This window comes from Equus quagga, chromosome 13 (genome assembly GCF_021613505.1).
Source record: "Equus quagga isolate Etosha38 chromosome 13, UCLA_HA_Equagga_1.0, whole genome shotgun sequence".
NCBI lineage: Eukaryota > Metazoa > Chordata > Mammalia > Perissodactyla > Equidae > Equus > Equus quagga.
Window position 1 is genome coordinate 45,814,621 of NC_060279.1, and position 16,105 is coordinate 45,830,725.

Here is a 16,105-nt window from a genome sequence, read left to right on the forward strand (position 1 = left end):
TGGAAAGGTATATAGCAGTGGCTCTCATTGTGGTCCCCAGAAGCAGCTGTGTTACCTGAGAACTTGCTAGAAACATAAATCCTCAAGACCCGTCAGCAGACCTTCTGAATCAAACTTTGGGGATGGGGCCCAGAAATCTGCTTTAATAAGCCCTTCAGGTGATTCTGATGCGTAGTCAAGGTCAAGAACCATTGGTATAGACCTTATCTTAGCAGCTGCACCTGCAGACTTTACTGGATCCTGAAAACAATCATTAGACGGGGAACTGGGCAAAGATGAAATAGTTAACGATTAGTCTTTGTGGAAAATAAAGTATTCGAGTGAACTCGATGATGAGGTCTCCACATCCCAATACTTATGCTGAGGGAAGGGAGCACTCAGAACAGCGTTTATATTGGGCAGAATGGCATGTGTTAGCACACATCACAGAAACACACTGGTTGTGAATGCCTGTCATCTTAGAAAAAAAGTCCAGCCCCCAGAGGGAGGCAGCCATCCATCCTGGGATGATCCCACACTTGATATACTGACTGCTGCCACCTCCCCTTCTATTCTTCGTTGCCTGTGCCAGTTCCCAGATCTGGTAAACTTTTCCGTGCCTGTCTTCTCCTGTGACTCAATCCACGGTCTGGATAACTAGGATGTAAGGCTTTTCTTTCCTTACCTGTAAAATGCAAATAACAGTACCTAAGTCAGTGTTACTGTGAAGAAGAAGTTAGACTACAGTGTAAAATAACATTGAGCAATTTCTAATTATCATTCCAGCCAGTAATGGACTTAGAATCTTCTATTACAAAATCTAAGAACAAATATATAAAAATACTTTGGAAATTCTTGGATGAGAATTGGGTCTGTGAGTTAGCCACATACTGTGCTCAGACCTGCTAGTAAAATCTGAAAGTGTTTGGGAAGACAAGTCCAGATCCGGGGCTTATGGCTGGTGGGAGCGTGCACACATCAGGAATTACGAGAACATTTCACTGGCCATCTTACCACTATTGTAATTTTGTCATTTTTGTTCAGTCATCTTACATGGAAGGAAAAGAAAGAAACTATGATGTTATTTCGTTTAAAGCAACCAGAGGGAGCTAATCCACATCCAAACTGCTCTGCCTTGTGCCATCTAGCAGTGGCAACAGGCATGCTTTAAAAAGTGGGAAGTTATCTGTATTCTTCAGGAGTCCTGAACATGCACTTTGTACTTGTCTGGCAACAGCAGCAGGGCATCTTCTGTGCCCTCTGGCTTTATTAAGCATGCCTTTCCTTTCCAGAGGAGCTGAGAAAACCCTGGTGTGTATGACATTTAACAGTATGACCTTTCTCTAGCATGGTTTTTGGTTTTTTAATTCTAAGTTTTTATTCACTTGTTTGTTACTGTGGCATGGCAAAATAAATTTTATCATTAATTACATGCACAGTGTTGTGCAACCGTCACCACCATCTATATCCAAAACTTGCTCATCTTAAACAAACTCTGTGTCCATTCAACTGTAAGTCCCCGGTCCTCTATTCCCCCACACCCCGGTAACCACTATTTTGTTTCTATGAATTTGCTTATTCTAAGTACCTTGTGTAAGTAGACTCATGTAATATTTGTCCTTTTGTGTCTGGCCTATTTCACTTAGCACGTTGTCAGGGTTCATCCATGTTGTAGCATGTATCAGTTTCATTTCTTTCTAATATTCCACTGTGTGCACAGGTCACGTTATCCATTCCTCTGCTGATGGACATTTGGGTTGTTCCCACCTCTTGGCTCTTGTGAATCGTCCTGCCATGAACATGGCTGTACAGCTCTCTCTGCAAGTCCCAAGCTCTAGTTCTTCTGGGTGTAGACCCAGAGTGGAACTGCCAGATCACATACATGATTCTATGCTTAACTTTTTGAGGAAGCACCAAACCCTTTTCCACCGTGGCTGCACCATTAGACATTCCCAGCAATATACAAAGGTTTCAATTTCTCCACATCCTTGCCAGCACTTTTCCTTTTTTCATAGCCATCCTAATGGGTGCGAAGTAGCACCTCCTGGTTTTGATTTACATTTCCCGACTAGTGATGTGGACTTTTTCTAGCACTGTTTTTAGTGTCAGCCAGAGACCCCTTCTGTCGCAATCAGCTGGGTTTTAATTGAAAATGCTGATGAACTCAGAGATTCCAATTCGGCACACCTACAAGCCAGTCTTCGGGTCTGTGTATCTAACCAGTACTCCACGTGCTTTTTATGTGCAGGCTTTTTAACGCTCTTTCAGTATTAAAACTAAAAACTAATTTTCAGTGCCTTGGTAATCAAGAAATCTATACTGTCTGCTGGAGGCACACATTTGCCACGTGTCCCTTCTGTTTGAACCTTACTGCAAACCATGACAGAGGCAGAGTTCTTTAGTGTTTTTGACTACCTATTTGCAAATAGAGTGAAGAACACCATGTAAGTGGTTGATCCTAAAATATTTAACATCAGTCTATAAATTTATGACCATAGTTAAGGTCTCCTGATCATGAGAGTGGTATTTAAAGGATACTAAACGTACCTGAATTTTTTTTTAAACAAGAGGCAGCAATAAGTGTATGTCCTAAGTGAAACACAAAGATTTCCTTCTTTCCTTTTCTTCCCTTGACATCAGTCAAGAGTTGCCTTCTGGTCCTAGCACAGATTCTCTTCCTAAGAGTGGGGATGCAAATGGGTGCCACCTGTGATTGGTAGTGGCTGCTTGCCATCCAGAAGATGCTGCTTCTCCTCTTGTGGAGGTGGTGACTAGTGACGTCCACCCCCAGGAACTCCTGTAATAGGTGACGGGTCCACATTTAAGCCTTACCAAAGTCAGCCATGACGTGAGGTAATCAACTGCTGAGGGGAGAGTGGGCTGACTTCGTATTTTCCTATTTTAGGAACCACTGAAATGATAAACCTTCCACAATGTTAAGTTTGTCACTTCTCTTTCCAGATCTAAAGTTTATTTCAGCTGGAATTATTAGATGTAAACATCAAGTTTGTTTTTTTTTTTTTTTGATTAAGTAACATGTTCAAGCTCACATTATTTTGGCAAAAATGAATTGTGTTTGAGCACCCAGCCTCATGAAAATTTTATCCAGCAGCTTAAAAAAAAATCCAGACTATAGAAGTATAGTCATTATCCAGTTTCATGGTTTATGAGCCGGTGCTATGCTCTTTTGTTTCACTAACATTTAGTGGATGCTACAGTGAAAATCGCACTAACTAAAAAATTAAAAGAAAAACGCTACAACAGGAAGGAAATGGTAAAAGGATCTGAATAGACACATAGGTAATCCCGTGAGTGACCACTGAAATGTTCTAAAACAGCTTTATCAAAAGTTTTTGTTTTTTTTAATTCTAGGAAAAGCTTTATTTGCTATGAAAAGTCACTTATTTAGAACATATTAGGTATGGTTTGTACTTACCAGTGATGTAAAGAATGTGTTTAACAGTTTTGGACCTAAGAGAAAATCTTTCCTATTAAAAAGTTTTAAGTAAGTTCAGCTCTAACTTACTGTCAGTACATTTCTAGGCAATAGGAATTGAAACCTTTAGCCTAACCCTAATCTTGACAGCGCCAGCTTGTCGAATGTGACTTTATAAAACCAAGTATTCCTCCATACCATTGTTCATGCTTTTCAGAATTCAGAAAGGCCTAATTATATCTGTAATAATAAGATTTATTTATCAGAGAAAATTCTTAAAGCTGTGTAAGATTAGGGAAAATGTCTGATTCAGCAAGGCACTGGGAATATGGTGCCAGGCATAAAGAGGAGCACATTATAGCACACTTAGCCATCTTCATTCCTGTATGAGGTATACACCATTACAACTTTTTACAGAGGAGGAACCAGGCAGAGCAAAATTAAATAAATAAAAGTTGGTAGGTAGAGGGTCAGGATTCAAACTCGGGCAGTTAGAACCTGCAGCCCACACTGTTCACCAAATATTAGTAGCTGCTTGATAGTATTAAACTAATTTTTGGGATGATGCTGTTTTTAGATAAATGTAAATGATCAAACCAGCTTCAGATGATAAGAGTAAACCAGCAAATAATCCTTTATGTTTGGAACATGCAGAGTGGGTAGGTGGGGAGGGCAATGACCAAAATTCTACCAGTACATTCACTCTATACGTTTCCATAATACTCTGTCTCTATCTGTACCTTTCTTGTAAAACCTACATAAATGACTATGGTACTAGTTGGTAGGTCATACACTAAATTCACCCTATTATGTTCTGTTCTTACTCAAATTCTAATACAGCAGACTGACCCCCAGATATGTTTAGTTTGATGCAGTGTTTTTTTAATTTGGGTTACTTACCAATTCTTCCTCTCAGGAAACTGAATGAAATAAAATTCCACCCTTAGTAGAATCATTGCAGATGTCCCTGGATATAAAGAGCTCTTGAGCTCTGGTGGCGGAGGGGGGCCACTAAGATTTATGGTAACCCAAAATAATCGAGAGCCACTGACATTAATTTTAAAGTTTACAGACATCTGAGCCTTAAAAAAAAGGTCACACATGTAATAAAAATCACTCAGAGCAAAAGAAAAAATTGTTCTCCAAAGATCATTAACACATTAAACTGGCCCATGATTCAACTTAACAGGATAAATTCAAGTTTAAGAATACAAAAGCAAAAGAACAAAGTTCAAGAGCGTCACCGACCCTCCACCCCATACAGTCCCAAGAGAAAACACCAAGACACCCAAAGAAGGAGCAGGCGCGTGATTTGGAGAAAGTAGATTATTGATTATAATAGAGATGATTTAAGAACCAGAGACCTCATAAATCCAATCAAACAGACCCAGAAACATGGCTGTAGGTCTCATTATCCCTGTATACCAAGAATAATGGAGATGACTTCAAAAAATATAGTTACATATCACAAGGTCAACCTTACTAGCTGTCCAACACACAGAATTTACTCAATTTGCATCAATTAGCAAAACATGAGGTTACAATGAAATGGGAAATCCTCACTGCTACCATCCACTGAAGCCTCTCCAGAAAACCATAATGCCAGTATCAAGACCTTAGAAAATAAAAAAGAATCTCAAGAATAGAATCAGAAAACACACAGAAATAGCCAAAAAGATTTCCCTGGACAAACTGGACAAAGCAGATACCCAATATCAGGAGACTGGCTAGAATTATAGTCATGCCTCACAAAAGTTATCCAAAATGGTGCTTTTCTAAGACTGCTTATGTGGTGAAATGCTTAGATGATCATGCTGTGTATGGAAGTGTGAGGCAGTTACATAATTACATGATCAAAATTACATGATTTCAAAATGTGTGTAAGCACATGTAAATATAAAGGACTAGAAAAGAAAAATGTTTGCAGTCATCTCTGATGGGCTAACATTATCATCTCTGTTGTGTGCCATTTTCTAACTTCCACAGTTTATCTACTGAGCACATAATACTTTTATAATCAAAAAAACACTTTTAAAAAAAGTATTTTTAAAACACAAAATAATATACCTCCACAAAAATATTCAAACTATTAAATGAGGGAGGAAAACTGCTTTTCTAAACACACGTTAAGAGGAACAGACCTGGATATACATTTGTGGTTGACTTATTCTCTTTCGCCACAAAGACTGCCAGACAAGCACTTGTTTCAACCAATTCAAAAAATAACGCTTATGTAGAGAAAAGACTACACAGTCTTCTTTCCTGAAAATGGTTAATAGGAGTAAATTCTGTTATCCAGAATTGGTGATGATCGGATAAGGGGAAAGTTCAAATTAATTTTAATTGACTTTCTACGTTTTTAGGGTACCCATAAAATAAAATGATGTTGGGCCATTCAGAAGGCAACTTCAGAATCTTGCCACGTTCCTCAGAATAACTAGCAAGCAGTTAACCACACGGTGCTAAAGGCATAATAGCAGCAGCCAACATCTGTTAGGTGCCTGTTATGTGCAAACACCGTTCTAGGGTAACTTACTTGTACCCCATTTAACCCTTTGAGGCAGCTACCATAATTAACCCTATTTCACATGCTAGGAAACTAGGACCCAGGGTCTCACAGCTCATAAGTGGGTTGGAGCTAGGAGTGCCGTGGAGGTCCCTTGGAAGTCTGGCTACAGAGCCCAAGCTCATAACCACTAGGGTATAAAATATTAACTCATTTTTATTTTTTTAAGAGGGAAAAAAGTGATCAGTATTTTAACTAATGAGTCTCCCAACAGAGTTGTGAGAATCAAAATGATAAGGGAGGAAAAAACAAGACTCTGTAATCCAAACAGAGGCCATATAACCCATTCTTTTGCTGTAGAATAAAACTCATCTAGCACACTTCAAATACAGCACACAATGCTTTTGGCTAGAAGGTACAGAACTGAGTAGGCGAGCAACTTTGGATTTTAATCAAACTTAGAGCTAAAGCAGACACATAAGAGTTTTTAATTTGCCAGATCTTCTTTTAATGAGAATTATAAAAGACCAAAAACATTTTTTTGCAAACTGCCTTTTTTTAAACAAATGATTTGCTTTTAATTACAAATACTGTGTAAGATGATGCCTTCTTTTGCAAAACCAATAAATACAAGAGCAAATTTTAAACATGTGATTTGTCCACTATATTTGGGGAGGGGGGGAAAGGCTGATTTTTTTTTTTTCCCCAGTATTTAAAAAAAGTCAGTACTCCCTAACCTTTCAAAGAATGAGTTTGAAGGGATGACTCAACAGGAGGGAAAAAGAGAGCTCATCTTATAGCTGCTTTAAATAGCTTTTGATAATTCTTCTGATGTTACCTTTCCTTTCTTGGAACTCATATCTTCACAAAATAGCTGAATTTAAAATATTTCTAATGAACTGATTAATGGGGGAAAGAAAATATGTATTGAACACATATGTATAAACTTTACCATAAACAATTATACATATCAAAAAGACACTAACTTTAAAAAGGTACCAAAAAAAAGGTGAGGAAGAACCTGAATTACAGAAAAGAAAGTCAAATTTATTTAATGAAAAACTAGAATTAATAAAAATTAGCAAATACACACAAAAAAATATACACACACAGCAGCACTATGTATTGACTCACGTAAGGGGAAAGCAGTGGTCCAAGACCACTCAACATGGCTTGTCAGTTAAAGGAAAAAAAAAACCAAACACGCACACACACAAACGCGCACACATACAAAGGCTCACGCACGCAAAAACAAAACAAAAACCCCAATATTTTTCAACAGTACACTCAACCTACAACAAACACAAATTCAGAATTATTTTACAATGCTTCCTTTCTTAATACAAAAGATTCCCATCTTGGGTGTATATATATATATTTTTCAGTGGTTTACTGTTGACTTATTTTTAAATATATTAGTGTTATTACATGCAACTGTTTCCTGTACTTAACAGCCTTTCCTTTTATTTACCTTCACGTGTCTAGCCTCCACCTACCGAAAGTTTCAGGTTAGCAGGCAGATGGGTGCCTTATTCTCTGTGAAATTAAATGCAATAGTTTTAAACACTGGCCAGAAAATGTTTGATTGCCATTTCAACACATGGAAATAGTTACATTGATGCCTAAATTGCCATTTTCTGCAAAAAGTTGTGCAATGCTGGTGTCAAAGACTAGGCAGTCACTATTCATAATGGCTGTTGCAATTCCCTCATGAATAGATCGAGGAGTCGCTTCCCAAGTCAATCGCCGCCTATGACCATTTAACTCAAGTCGATAAGCAAAATTTTCAGCTTGTTTGCGTGTTCCTATCAGCTGTACAATTGCAAAGAACTGCTGGTGACCATCGTATTTTTCCTGTTTCTCCAAGACTAACATAAAGTGAAAGCCAAAACAGGACTGCATCATCACCCAGTCAACAGCACCAGGAAGATTAATGTCTGTAGCAAGGAACACTATATCCTCGCCCTGCAGGGTCGTAATGGATTTATGCTGATGCATCAGATGGGGCATCACAGCATCCAAAGAGCCTTGCCATTTACAGGAAGCACCAGGGCACGGGCAGGAATAAGGCCTAAACTCACAGAGCTCTTCGTGGTCTGCTTTTTCTGTGTGTGGCAGAGTTATTTCACATCCAGAAGAGGCATATTTACAAGGGAAAAGTACTGAATTGGCCACCTTCTCCATAGCCAAGTTGCGAATGGATCCCAATGGGCCCCGGCAAGTCGGACAACATGTGAGCTTTGGGCGACAGTTGCTACAAACAAGATGGCCACTCTGACATTGAAGAATGGGTGGTAACACATAGTCAAAGCAGACCGGACACTCAAAAAGACTCGCCAAGTCATTGTTGGACGCAGTTGTGCCAGTCAGGGCAGGCACCCTCTGGGACGGTGTACACTTTGAGGTTCCAGTAGGTAATGCTGTTGCAGTCTGACGGCTCATTTCTGTAATAAAAAACATAAATAAAAATAAAAGGAGGCAGGAGAAAAATAATTACAACTATAACTTATTCTATAAATAATGTTTACATGCTAGAAATACTTAAGCACCGTGCAAAATTTACTGTGAGCAACAGAATAAAGGAAAACAGGGTTAAAAAAACATAAATGACATGAAATATACCTTTTAATTATTAGGAGTTGTACACTGGATAAAATCTCTTTTCAAAATATTCCAGAACACATTTACAATCCACTTTCTTTAAAAAATGTTAGAAATTGTCCCTGGATGGACTACATGGAATAAATGCTGAAAGAGAAATTGGACTATAAACAACTAAGAAACTCTGTACAAGTAGCTGAAGTTCAATCAAATCTATTTTGATTGCACTTTCTCCGTTATCTCTGTGTTCAATTCCCCTAACTGAGTCTATTCCTTTCTCATTCTGTGTCAGCTGCTGAAAGCTACAGGGAATTATAAGTGATCCAAAGGATCACCAGGGTGTTGACTTTGATGAATTCCTCCTAATAGTGAACAGTTATCTGCTCTAGAGGCATATTTGGGCAATGGAGAGTGTCACAAGGGGAAGGGCCTGCTGCCATCCCCTCATCCATCTTCATCCTCTAGAACGTTAACATCAGCTAGGTATTCATCTTGTTTCCTACTGATCAGTGCCTCCCTCAAAAGAGGGATAGAGGAGAAATGCAGGGCCATCCTCAAATAAAAGGTTTTAGTCTGGTATTTACAGAAAGTAAATCATTCTATTCTACTTCCATAATAAAAATCAGAAATAATTTGCAAAGGAGAAGGAGAGTCAGGAAAAGAAGGTAAGTAAAGATAAAAGCACCAGAGAGAGACACACAACATTGGGGCTTGGGGATTAGAGTCAACTGGTAAAGAATTCCTTATCCCCTCGAGTTCACCAGTGTTGCTGGAGCATTTATCAGCACAGTAATAAACAGTGTTTAAGAGAGAGAGAGGTCATCTGGAAGAAATGATCCACAATGTGACTGACTAACTTGTCAGACTGAATGAAAGATGAAAGAAGCACTTTTTCCCAAGAATCTGCCTTTGCTGGGATGTGGCAGGCCACTATTTGTCTTGGGCATGACAAAAGAGCAGTCGACGTGCTAAGAATGCACTCCCAGTGACTTTATAAGCGACAGTTCTACAAAATTAAAACTGAATGCCTCAAATTTAATGTTTGCTCAATTATAATTATTTTGTTGCAAAGAATTTAACTTTCAAAAAAACAATGCTGGGTATCAATGTGACCATGTAAATGCAATTTGGGTTCTAGATTACTCAAGGATAGACAACCTTAGATGGGGGTTGAGGATGCAAAGAGAAAAAAAAGGTTAATTCCACTGTCTCTAAAGTTCAAAGGGAAACAAAAGTACAGCAGAATTCCATCACAATGTGGCTCAACACGTGGACCACATGAATCAGTTTCCACCATCTGAAGCCCTGTATACAGCAGGTGTCCTAGCCCAACAAAGGGACTATAAAGGTACTCTCTTGTAATCCAGTTTCCCGCTGAGGAGATGCTATGTGCATATGAAGATCCATCATTTTAGGTCACTTGTAAAACAGTGGGCTCAGCATTGCCCAAATGCCCTATATGTATGCTGTATGCCTAGTTCATGATCCATGTTATGCTGCTCACTTGAGTGAGCAACGTAATAACTGCAAGGCAGCTGCCTGAGTCTAAGACACCAATGCCTTTCAAGTCACTAAACCAAAACAGCTAATCACATGCAGGGGCAGTAAACTCAGTGTGTGATCAAATCAACATAAGATAACTTACTTAAGCAAGAAAACAATTCAATTTCTTGACCTAGCAAAGCAGTTATACGTTTACCATCAACAGTTCGGGCTCACCTTACAATATATCTTTATTATTTTTCCAAACATTGTAGAAAAAGCACAATTTAAATTCCCATTCAAAGTGTGAAAACAAGTGAATGTGCTGGTATTTCTGGTCAATGGAGGGATTACAAGATAGCAGCTGCTAAAACCTCCCAATGCTCCAAAGTTGGGAACCTAGCTCCATCTTCAAAGAGAAAAAGAATCCCAACCACACAGCAGTCCTGCAAAGTCACAACATAATGTGAAGTGTGATTTAACCTAAGAAAAGTACAGATCAAAAGAAACATCACTGTGAGCTCAATTATGCTGCAGCCATTCCACGATCCAGTCAGATTCCACTGGCTTACAACTTTCTCGTTTCAGTTTAAGCAACGCGGTCTCTTAATGTTAATACCTTTTCTCTTCCTTGTCCCAGCTGCTGGTAAACATGTGAGAAAGATGCTCCTCCAGGAGCACAGAAAAGGCAAGGCAGACTTCCCAGTCACGAGAAGTCGGGCAGCTCACAGCCTTGCCCCCAGAAGCAAAGACAATGTAACAGAGGCCCCTCCTGGACACATTCTGTTCCTAAGCATGCCCGGGGTAGGCTGTCAAGAAGCGAAGGTCAGCACCCTGCTCCGGACACTCCATTCACTTCTCAGGAGGAGGAGGAGACAGAAAGCCTCTCCCGCCCTGAGGGGTTGACCACACCTCCCGGGGAGCTCAAATGTGCCTGAGACTCCAAAAATGGGAGCCATCACTGAGCTGTCCTCTGCTGGGCCCTAAACCTCCATCTGTCTTGGAAGTCTGTCTTCCCCAGATTCATCAGCTAGGCTCCGGCCAGTTCGGGTGAAGGACGTGGCTGCAGTGTGTGGTCGCGGAGCCGGTCAGCTGGCAAGGCCACCTGAAGCCAGGGCTGGGGCCCAGCCCCAACTAGGAAGGCCCACTGCAACCCAGAGCGCCTCCCGGTCTCAGGCCCCGCTGCCCGCCCTTGCGCGGGCAGCAGAGAGGGTGGGGGGCATCAAGCTCCACCCCACGGGGCCCAGGGCAACTCCAGGGCACCGCAGCACCCACCTCCCACCCGGGGGGGCAGAACTACTACCCCCAGCGACACTGTGCCTCAGCATTTCCACCAGCATACATTTAGGTCGAAACACGCTGTTTATGTAGTCCAAAATAGTCGGATATTGGCAATTTTGTATGGTTTCAACCCAAGAGCTACAAAGAGTATGGGGGAAATATGCCGCCACACAAGCCCTCTCCTGATCAACTGTGCAAACTCTTAAGTTTTTATAGAGTAAAAGCATTCTCCCCACTACATTCAATAACTATTTACTAGGGGTCAACTACATTTCAATTCTAACTCACGTCTACATTTCTACCCCTATCGGCACCATATTTTAAATTTTCCCTCTCCCTTTGACAAGACTTTGCAGTGAGAGTAGTAAACACACATAACCATATTAACTCCTACTTTAACCTCCAAATTGAGATTATATTCTCTTCCCACTCTGGGAAGGCCAATTTAAACGGCCTCATTAAACAGAGCAGCTTGTTTTGCATTTAAACAAGCATTACCCTTGCCCCAGTAAAGTCCTGGGTCTCAGACGCGCAGTGTGTCAGCTAGTGCATTCAGAGGTTTAACCTGTAATGACATCCTGCTTAGGGCAGCCTTTAAACACAGCACAAGCTGGTGTGGGGAGTAAACCCAGTGCAGAAAATTGCAGATGACCCACTTTCAGTATCAAATCTTAACTCTAATCACTTCCCCATCCTATTAATAGTTTCTTCAATCACCTCAACCTCATCTTAGTATCAGGCTACACAAAATATCATTAGGAACAGAAATATAATTGAAATTAGTCTGTCCATTGACAAATATAAACTACTATCACCTACGTTTTTATTTTCTAACACACAGTCATCCTAGATAGGTCTCCGGTTTCTAGCACAGGAGACTTCAAATATTTTAGGCAGAGAAACTCTTTCCAAACAGAATTAAGACAGAATCCAAATGCATAAAACAAGTAAAGGGGATAACTGATTTCTCAAGCAAAAAAAAAAATTTCATTTTTCTCCAAACTTCCAAAGGACCTGCAGACAGCCTTGTAGCACCGTCTGAAAACTATTAACCTATGGACAAACCTTTAAACTTACCAAGTGAGTCAGGACAGTAAAAGTGGAAGTGTTCTGGGGTCATCTACACTTGGATTAAAACCCAGTCTTCACCACCTGCTCAGCTTTAAAACTGGGACAATATTTCCAGCCTCCCATGGCTTTTGTCTGGATTAAAGGAGACAGATAATTTATGTATACCATGGGTGGTACATATGCCAAAATATGTAAGTATTCACCTGAGACCTCTGAAAGTTTCTTGCTCTGCCTGAGGTCATCATCTAGTTAGAGAGCTAGAGCTTGTGGGTTCCAGATATACACTTCAAAAGATGCCTTTAGCTTGTAAAGATGACCAAACATGCCCGCCAAAGATCAACTGCCATTTAACTAATTTTTAGCATAATGAACCTTAACAGAATTTCTAGACTAGACAGAATAGTTAAAAATCTCACAAAAACTACATTACACTAAGATAAGCCCACATATCCCAAAGTTAGCAAAAATTCAAATTTTAGCACGAGTGCACTATTATCTACACTTTCTAAAGCCTACATCTCAAGCCCAGTTTGGTATAAGGTTTAAAGAGATTTTAATCTAAATCAAAACACTTTTAGAATCAGCCTTTAATGTTGTCTTAGTAATTTCAGAGCATTTAACCACTGCTTTGCCACATATGTTAATAACATACTTACAGCAGTAGTATTCTCAATTTCATGTGAGAACATTTGTTTCCTTTTATAAATGACTGATGAAGAATTTCTCTGATTAATCATAAGCTCATGCCCGGCTACTCTAATTAATAAACAATGTTGTGCTTACCATTTTCTTGTAGTTTACAAATGCTACTACAGCAGGCAAATAATGACCCCTCAAAGACATCCACATCCTAACGCCACTGAACCTGTGAAAATGTTAGTTACGGCAGCAACAGGAAGTTAACACAGTTAAGTACAAAAGTTTAAACTGGAGAAAGCGAAAAGGATGGCAATGTACTGTAAAGCAAGTTACAGAAAGAACATACCTGGGAGGTATTTGGGGCGGGGGGGGGGGGTGATGCATGAGAAATCAGAAAGACTGCCTCCTGCAAAATGACCAATGAGTGAGTTATCTGAGTAGTAGGATACTGGTGATTTTTAGCTATATTTCCTTCAAAGGGAACAATAAAGAATGTGCTTTGTAGAGATTAGTCTGATTGAGAATTGTGAAAACAATTAGTCAAAATAAGAAGATTCCCATTCTTAATTTAGTAAAGAAAGATAGGATGCAAATACCACTACCCCTCTTACTTGTCCAAAAATTATTCCTAGAAATGACATAATATTTATTGTAAAATAAAAGTAGAGGTTCAGATTAGGAATTTGCTCTCTATTACGAAGAATCGATGGGTTAAGTAAAACTTCTCCATTCAACATTTCAAGGCTTTCCTCCTTTCCTCAACTCCTTTTTGCAAAAAAAGGAACCTTCTAAATTTGACATTGTGATGGGTATTATGCAGAAAATGTTTGTTAAATTAGTGTTAAAAGTCGCTTCTATTTTAAGATTTACTTCTCACAAACTGACAAAAATTTAAGGCAAGTCTCCTTAAAAATTCAACAGCTTAAAATGCCAGAAGTTAAAAATCAAACTTCATTATAAAACAATGCTAAGAAGAAAAATTAAACAACCTATTTTTTAGTTTCCAGAACTGTAGCGAAGTAATAAGAGAAAATTTTTCAAATTGTATATATTTTCCAAAAAGCTTTATTTTCCTGAAGATAATTCTGAAAGTTTTGTAGCTATAGAAGAAGAGTTATGTGTCTGGTAAGACTGATAATCTTAAGTGAAGAAAGCCCAGGACACAGGACCTGAAAGAAAGCTGCCGTAAAAACAGAAGTCTGAACAAAGGCGACGACACAGTAAAGGGAGAGGAAAATGCAAACCCTAACTCAAATGTGAAAAGCAAAGTACCACTGTATTTTAAGGCTTCCATCCCTGGTTACAAGCATATACTTATAATCAGAACCTATTAGGCACTAGGCTAGATATTGAGATATGATGATAGAGGAAACACAAAGTAGGAGTGAGATGCTTGTGAGATGTCTAATCAAAAAAGCAGTGGATACACAAAAGAGTTAAGACCAGAGATGAGGAGCTGTTAACACACAGATGCTATGTGAAGTCACAGAGAAGAGGAGCTTGCCTAAAATAAAAGAAATCCCAACATTAAGATTTAAGAGTTCATTAAAGCAAAAGGTAGTGGGCCATAGACTGCAACAGCTCTCAAACTTTATTGTGCTTCCTTATCATCTCGGGATCTTGTTAAAATGCAGATTCTGATGTAGAATGAGAATGACTCTACAGCTAGGCCTGAGATTCTGCATTTTTTAACCAGCTCCCAGGTGTGGCCAATGCTGTTGGCTGAGGCCCACAGGAGCTGCAAAAGCCTAAAGAACTGAGAAGGAAAGCAATGGTGAGAGAAAACCAGGAGAGGGCAGTATCTCAGAAGTCAAGAGAAGATAGGGATTTAAGAAGATATATAAAAACTCATGTGCACGTAAAAGAATGAAAATTGACCATTCTTTTTCACCATTCACCAAAATAAACTCAAAATGGATCAAAGACCTAAAGCAGAGACCTGAAACCATAGGGTTTCTAGAAGAAAATGCAGGCAGTACACTCTTTGACATCAGTATTAAAAGGATCTTTTCGGACACCATGTCTTCTCAGACAAGGGAAACAACAGAAAGAATAAACAAACGGGACCTCATCAGACTAAAGAGCTTCTTCAAGGCAAAGGAAAACAGGATTGAAACAAAAAAACAACCCACTAACTGAGAAAAAATATTTGCAAGTCATACATCCGACAAAGGCTTAATATCCATAATATATAAAGAACTCACACAACTCAACAACAAAAATATCAAACAACCCGATCAAAAAATGGGCAGGAGACATGAACAGACATTTCTCCAAAGAAGATATACGGATGGCCAACAGGCACATGAAAAGATGTCCATCATCACTGATCATCAGGGAAATGCAAATCAAAACTACACTAAGATATCACTTTACACCCATTAGAATGACAAAAATAACTAAAACAAATAGTAACAAATGTTGGAGAGGTTGTGGAGAAAAAGGAACCCTCATACACTGCTGGTGGGAATGCAAACTGGTGCAGCTACTATGGAAAACACTATAGAGAGTCCTCAAAAAATTAAAAATAGAACTACCATACGATCCAGCTATCCCACTACTGGGTATCTATCCAAAGAGCTTGAAGTCAGCAATTCCAAAAGTCCCATGCACCCCAATGTTCACTGCAGCATTATTTACAATAGCCAAGACGTGGAAGCAACCTAAGTGCCCATCAACAGACGAATGGATAAAGAAGATGTGGTGTGTGTGTGTGTGTGTATATACACACACACATACACACACAATGGAATACTACTCAGCCGTAAAAAAGAACAAAATCGTCCCATTTGCAACAACATGGATGGACCTTGAGGGAATTATGTTAAGTGAAATAAGCCAGATAGAGAAGGACAATCTCTGTATGACTCCACTCATATGAAGAATTTAAACATGGACAAAGAGAACAGATTAGTGGCTACCAGGGGAAAGGTGGGGTGGGGGGTGGGCAGAAAGGGTGAAGGGGTGTACCTACAACACGACTGACAGACAATAATGTACAAGTGAAATTTCACAAGATTGTAACCTATTGTTAACTCAAAAAAAAACTCATATGCAACAATATTAGAATACATTATGCTTTATTATATTCTTATAAGAAACTTGTATTA

At 39.3% G+C, this 16,105-nt stretch overlaps 1 protein-coding gene across 6 annotated transcripts in view; it reads right to left on the reverse strand.

The window, feature by feature from the left end:
- Positions 1–106: 106 nt before the first annotated feature.
- The window catches only part of SIAH1 (siah E3 ubiquitin protein ligase 1), a 41,011-nt gene continuing 25,012 nt past the window's right edge, over positions 107–16,105 (reverse strand). For 3 of the 6 annotated variants that reach the window (XM_046682367.1, XM_046682366.1, XM_046682361.1), the window contains exon 2: positions 107–8,365. In XM_046682367.1, coding sequence (XP_046538323.1) covers positions 7,515–8,363 — 849 coding nt within the window. In that variant the 5' untranslated portion in view covers positions 8,364–8,365 and the 3' untranslated portion in view covers positions 107–7,514. The other 3 variants (XM_046682362.1, XM_046682365.1, XM_046682363.1) reach the window with 3 other exon arrangements.